We start from the raw sequence: 6,909 nt of genomic DNA, 5'->3' as shown, positions 1-6,909 counted from the left end.
CTATGTACTCTGCCACCTCTATATATTAGTAATTTTCCCTTTAAAAGATTTGCAAAATTCTAGTTTCTCATAAGTTGTAAGAAGGCTTAAAATAATTATAAATTGACAGTGGGAAGGATTAATTATTTGTTTCCACGGATTAGATTAGGTTTATAACATGTTTTTGATAATACCGATCAACCTGACCAGAATTACATCTTAACTATATATATATATATATAAACATAAAACATCAATATAACTTTTAAATACTAAATTACACATTTGACCTTGAACAAACAAAATTTTATATTTAGGTCCATTAAATTCGAGTCATAGACACGTCTACCTCTGACCTTTTTAAGCAGATTGAAACCTACAACCTACATGGTAAAGCATATGCAACTAACTAACATAACACAAATATTACATCTTACTTCGGAAAAAAAAAACATCAAAAAAGAACCTACGAAGATGGACTCAGCACTCAAAACAGTCAAAGCTCATATCCACGGCTGAAGGAGGCCGGTGCCAGCATAATCAAGTAGACCATCTGAGAAGTTGTCATATGAATGAATGAACATCAAATCTCTACGCCAACATTTCATTATCTATACTGCATGACATATGTGTTCATCTGTGATGAATATAGGGGGTCGTGTAATGCCATGAAAGACCTTAGAAAAGAGGGACTACCTGAAGAAGCTGCTGATTTACCGTTATCTAACAGAAGAAGACTAGCGCAGTGGTCCTTAAGGATTACGTGGAGTATTAGCTGTTTTCTTGGTAATTTTATTGCAATAATACTGAGTATAAATAATTTGTGATAACCTAGGAAAAGATTCATGTAAAGCTTGAGAATCCTTGTGGCTGCGGCTATTTCTTTTCCAGGTTCAATATCTTGTATTCAAACCTTTCTTCCTTTCCCGATTCTATCTTTTCTAAGGACTTTCTCCTGCTCTATTGAAGTTTATTATTGAATCTTAGGGTGTGAGCTGGTTATCTTTTATTGTATTTTTAACAGTATTGCAGGTCATACCATCATCCCAGAACATCGATATAAACAAGGTGCAAGCATATAAATTTCATTCCAGCAAACGATATTATTACAGACTTGTTTAATTTACCATTATTGTTGTTGGGTTGAAACATCAAAACCAAGAGGAATGAATAATAGAAACTACCTAAAGGTTTCATTACCGACAAGTTGTCATATGAATGAACATTAGACCTCTACACTTCATTTCATTGTCTAAATTGCATATGTAAGTTCAGCTCAGAAAAACGATATAAAGAGAGTAGCAAGTATATAAATTAAATGGTTAAAGTAGCTAAGAGGTCTCTATATTATAGGGACTGGATCAAATTAGTCCCTCTATCATTAAATTGATTAATTTAGCCCCTATACTATTCAAAAGAATCAAATAAGTCCAAATTGTAACAGAGTTTAACATTTATTGTATAAAAAATATATTGAAAATTAATTTTTTTCAATTGCAGTTCAATTCTAAACAAAAAAAATTCCTTCACAAAATCTTTAAAAATATTATGTTAAAAAGTAAATGTTAAGTCTATTCCAATTTGGCCTTATTTGATTCTTTTTAATAATACAAGGACTAAATTGATCCATTTAATAGTATAGGGACTAATTTGATCAGGTCCCTATAATAGAGGGACCTCTCAGGTACATACATTCACCTAAATTAAATGCTAGCGAAAGATTTCCTTACCGACTCATTTAGTTGCCTACTGTTGTAGTTGGGTGGGATCGGTTGAAACATCAAAACCAGGAGGAATGAAAACAACATCATCCCAATTCGACGTAGAAGTGTCCTGCAAATTTTAATTGACAAGCTTTATGGACAGCAAATGGTTCTTATCCCTAAAGCTCCACTTTCCACACTATGAGAAAATTGTTAATACAAAGCAGCAACTTACTTTCATTCCCTTGATTATGTCCTCAAAAACAGCAACCTGTGAATTTTATAATATACATATATTACTGTAGAGAAAGTATATCGTTGAATTATAAAGCGTAACTATATACATGTGCATATGTGTGTGAATATGAAAAATTACAGTCATAAGCATTCTTTTCAAGAAAACAGCAGCCTACCTGAATATCCCCAGGTCTAAAAGCAGGATTCAATTGATTCTGGTCACGGGAAGCTCTCAGAAGTGATTGCTCTAAATCCTCCTAAAAGAATTTTGAAACATAAGATCTGGAGACTATCCATGAACATTGTGCATATAAAAAGGCTATCTATTTACCAACCTTTCGAAAGAAAACTGGTCGATAGCTCTTATTTTGACTTCTTAGTACCAAGCTCCTAGACTGAAAACCAAATAAAACTCTGTAGTGCTCAGAGATAAATTTAACAAATAAAACTACAGAAACACAGCTGTTTTCTCCCAAGTAGTGATGTTTAAAGAAAAGGCAGCTAACTAGTAACAAAGACCACAAGGCTTCATGGCCCCACAAAGCTTAGGGTCAAATTCCAAAACCATTAACCCAGACAGAAATTGGATAATATTGTCAAGACTACCTCAAATTAATTTTAATATTCCATACCATATGACAACAAAAAAGATGTTGCAATTGATTATGCAGAAACCCAAAGCTTTGAGAGATGACATGATTATACAGAAAGGAAGAAATATGAAGAGCAACAAATATTGTCAGCAAAAAGGCTTAATAAATTTTATAAATCACATTCTATTCTAGTAGGATTACTATATGCCCCAAACACATACAAATACATGCTACATATGAAGAAACCATTAGAGAAAGGACCTGGAAAACTGGAACACCGGGGAAGCTATCATTAGAGAAACCAGCTCTTTCCCGTTCCTATTCAAAGAAAAAAAAATGTTGTATACATACTTAGCATGCATTTTACAAACAATAAGCAAGTTGGTAAGCATGAACAGAAATAAAAAAGAGGAGAAAGAAAATTATATTGAATGAAGAACAAAGAAAACAATTAACCTTTGTTACTGGGAGAAGAAAAAGCCATCTCATAAACGTTATGACCATACTTGGAACCGTTCAAAATCTACCAGAGAGTGAATTACTCTGATTTCTTTAAATGTAATTCTGAACCAAAATCCTCACTCTATACTTCATAGCTGACATAACTACTATCAATCTGCATAACCAGTGTTTTAGAAACCGAACCAAAGATTAAACCGGTTAAGCCCCAGTTCAAACGGTTTGATATCAAATCCCTAATTCAGATCCCCTCTCGATTAAAGAGAATATGAAGAAAAAAAAATATTAAAACTTCTCAATCTCCCCTCAATTGTTCTTCTCTCCCCTTGCTCTGTTTTCTCTACTTTAGCATCTATTTTTCCTTAAATTCTTTTTTCTTGATTTCAAGCCAATTTGGTTCATATCAGAATCCTTCTATAGTTACTACCCACCAAATTAAGAAAACCCTGAATTCCCAATTCATGTCAAGCCACAGCCTATCCACAAAAAGAAAACCAAATCCCCCATTCAATTGAACTCTTTCTTTTTTTATTTTACCAAAAAAAATTCAACCATCGCAAACTAAGTTATATCTGATTGGTCAAATTGTAATGGATCTCTAGAAGATACTTTGATGAAAATAAACCAAGTTTTCTAGCAGATACTTTGATAGAAATAAAGAGGAAGAGACGAATATGGCTGCTAGAAGGAAAGAAGAGAAGATGAAGATCTTCTTCAATTGGGTTCAAAAAGTCTGACTCAAATGGGTTAAAAAGCCTAAAATCAGTCTTTTCTACTTTTTTTTCCCTCTTTCTTGGTCTGGTTTTCCAGTTTTTTTGTCCAATTCTCTCCAGGTTGATAAATATCCGGTTATGTATGAGATGATAAACCGCTGGATCTGCTGGTTCCCAGTTGAACTGGCCAGTCTGGTCCGATTTTTACATCATAGTGTAGAACCTTAACAAGTTTTGAAATAATCACATAGGTAAAGGATTTTAGTTTTTAAGTGATTCACCAGCTTTCTTAGCACGTTTCTTAAGAAGAGGGAAAAAAATACTGGTGCTATAAGAAACTGACACTTCAGCTACTTATAACTACTTATAAGTGCTTCATTCAGTTAGTCGTAGAATATCAAACAGGTAAATAACTTTTCTATAAATTAATTGAACCCCAATAAAAAAAGCAATTGTCATTTGGCTCTGCTAATTTAACAGTAAAATCACACCCAACAATTACAACAATCCCATAGGAGAAGTATATTGAAAGTTATAACCAGACAATCTAATAGTGGAGAAGATAAGACTCCAAGTATGACATTTCTCTTCACAGGAAATGAGAGCATACAAACTAGTTTCACACAAAAGGAATAAATAAGATAATCACTTTTGAATATACTGTGTGGCTCAAGTCCTCATGTCAGACATTTTCCTTTGTCAGGATTATTAAAACATATCATATCTTTTGCATGAAAGAAAGAACAATAAAAAGTTATAGGATTCCTACATCAATCTTGAAACTTATAAGAACCCAAGATAGAGAGCATAAAATTCATTCTATCCATATAACACAAAGAATCACAGACAAATCAGCTCATTGTATAACAAACTACTCACTCTAAGTGCATTCTTGATCTGAGTGGACTCTGGTACCAGCCTAAGTGCCACATTAGCAACCTGCAGCTGGACAACCTGCAAAACCCCCATATCCTAGCATGACTCCTCCAACATTTATCTCATTCATATAAACCAAACAAACAATTAATTACACAATGAAAAAAAAAACCAAATTAATTAAGTTTTAAAGGCACGGTAAGTTAACAATCTAATAACAGGCTCGATTTCGTCTTTTGCTTTTGCGGCTTACTATTTCCTTGCTCAAAATGTTGCTAAAAAGAAATATCAGAAAGTAAAAAGCTCAATCCTATGTCACTACAAGAACAAACAGCTGAAGCGTAAAACATTTTCAAATCTGTTATTTTATCTTTTATATCTAAGAAAATGGCAAACATAAGTGGGAAACAGACATTAGCCTCTTAATGGACTCCATAGTCCATAAAACTTTGTACATTTTCTACACAAATTCAATCTATCAAACGCATTTTGAAAAATCCAAATAAAAAGAAAAAAGGAAAGAGAATAACCTTGTTGAGAGCAACAGCAACCACTTTAGAACCTCCTTTTCGCATGCCAGGATCCATACTCTTCATCTGTTCCAAAAGAGCCTCAGCGTCCTCCTTCTTGAAACACAACAACCCAAGTGATTTTTTCGTCGAAACACCCGAAACCAACACGAATTCCTCCTCTGAGTTACTCAAGGCATAGACCGGAACCCCAGCCAATCTCTCTTCTAATTTCTCAGCCGGCATGGCAGCACCGTTTTTTTTACTCAAAGCAATCTGGGTCTTGCTAGAATCAGCAATTCGAGCAAAAACCGGACCTTTTGGAGAAAAAGAAGGCGGATTAAAGTGAGAAAAGGTGGAGTTAAAAGCGTCCATCAACTGATTGTGAGTTTGTCGGAAGAGAGAAGAGCAGTGGGTATGGATGTTCGAGAAGGCTTGCTGGAGGTCTTGGAGAGGAGGGGTTTGTTTGAATGGCGAGAAAATTTTGGGGGTTTTGGAGTTGCTAGGGGAGTTCATCTTTCTTTCCTTTTTGGTTCTCGGGAAAATTTAGGATAATATCGGAGAAAACAGTGAGCTGTTGTAGTTGGAATCTGTTTCGGGGATTAGAAGGGAGCGACCGAAAGGAGGGAAATAGAAAAGACATTCATTTGCCGGCGACAAGCGAGAATTTAGAAATATGGGCCGGACGGGTGGGTTGGGCCTTTAAACAAAATTATTTAACCCTCGAGTTAGATTGGAACGACCCAAATTAATATCTATTAATAATAAACTCTTCAACACCTTGAATCACTATTTAACTCATGATTAATCGGGTCGGATCAGTTAGTCGGATGGAGTGGGTATTACGACTGATTTTTCATGTTTGGGGCCCAAAGCAAGGGAAAAGTCGAATCTTAAACCGACTCAAACTCAGCCCAAATACCAAAAGATTAATGAAAAATTATGGAAACATAAAATGAGCACTAAACCCTGAGGACACAACCAACTTATGGGCCAAGCCTGCTTATTCTCTAAAAATTTTTAAATAGAAATTAGAGATAGCTGTCCTGTTATCAAGGAAAGTTGGTTATATTTGGTTCCCACAACTCAAATCTATTCATCTAATTCTAATTTTAAAACTCATAGTATAGAAAAAATTTGATTTACTTTTTCTTCAATTATAACAATATTATCCTTTTCAATAATATATTGCTATTTTTTGAATCATGGTCATTGGAAAAATTTAAAAAAAAAAGAGTTACTTTTGAGACAAATTTACTATTTTTTCATAATTATAAAAATCAAAATTTAAATTTATTTTAAATACAAACCAAATGTTTAAAACTTATTTTAAATTTAACCATATATTATTTTGAGATAACTGCGTTATTATTTTTAAATAAACTAATGATATTTTAAAATAAATAAATTAAATTACATATTTGTCAATAATGAAATAACTTTTTAATAATAAATGCTATTGAAAATGTTAAAATTAATAAATTTTTATTTCATTTTGAAAAATATCATCACATTCCAAGTAAAATATTTAGTTAATTAAACGTATTGTTTTAGTCATTTTAAGATGATAATGGACTGTAAGGATTCTTCACACCCCGAGGATGATGGAAGGCTTGCAAGACATAGGGTAATTTATACTTCAAGATGCTCTTCCATGCTTCATTCATAGCAGGGGCGTGAAGAGTTTAAAAAAAATTTAGTTCTTTTTAACCTTTGATTAAATGGAAAAACCATAATTTTAGCTCCTTTTGAAAATTTCAATACAAAAATTTTATCTTTATCCTCCTCTCCAAATTTTATAATATTACCTCAGTCTCTTTAAACAAAATTTTTAACTTCA

The 6,909-nt window shown here is 33.2% G+C and overlaps 1 protein-coding gene across 2 annotated transcripts; it reads right to left on the bottom strand.

Moving 5' to 3' along the window:
- Positions 1–270: 270 nt before the first annotated feature.
- LOC107914757 (protein TIC 22-like, chloroplastic) lies at positions 271–5,740 on the bottom strand. 2 transcript variants are annotated; one of them, XM_016843779.2, is made up of 8 exons: positions 5,091–5,740; positions 4,564–4,638; positions 2,774–2,830; positions 2,255–2,314; positions 2,096–2,176; positions 1,918–1,953; positions 1,710–1,812; positions 271–532 (listed from the first exon to the last, which is right to left on the bottom strand). In XM_016843779.2, the coding sequence occupies exons 1-7, from the start codon at positions 5,583–5,585 to the stop codon at positions 1,726–1,728; spliced, it is 891 nt and encodes a 296-aa protein (XP_016699268.1). In that variant the 5' UTR covers positions 5,586–5,740; the 3' UTR covers positions 271–532; positions 1,710–1,725. The 2 variants fall into 2 exon arrangements, with proteins under 2 accessions (XP_016699268.1, XP_016699269.1); XM_016843780.2 differs by lacking the exon at positions 2,774–2,830 and having other exon boundaries at positions 5,091–5,705.
- Positions 5,741–6,909: the final 1,169 nt, after the last annotated feature.

This window comes from Gossypium hirsutum, chromosome D10, assembly GCF_007990345.1.
Source record: "Gossypium hirsutum isolate 1008001.06 chromosome D10, Gossypium_hirsutum_v2.1, whole genome shotgun sequence".
NCBI lineage: Eukaryota > Viridiplantae > Streptophyta > Magnoliopsida > Malvales > Malvaceae > Gossypium > Gossypium hirsutum.
The sequence above is the reverse complement of the archived record's forward strand: the minus strand, read 5'-3'. Positions and strand labels throughout refer to the sequence as shown.

Coding starts and splice junctions, on each gene's coding strand:
- LOC107914757 (XM_016843779.2), bottom strand. CDS start 5,585: ATGAACTCCCCTAGCAACTCCAAAACCCCCAAAATTTTCTCGCCATTC. Junction 2,315..2,773: donor CCGGTGTTCCAGTTTTCCAG/GTCCTTTCTCTA, acceptor TTTGGTTTTCAG/TCTAGGAGCTTGGTACTAAG. Junction 1,813..1,917: donor ACATAATCAAGGGAATGAAA/GTAAGTTGCTGC, acceptor TAAAATTTGCAG/GACACTTCTACGTCGAATTG.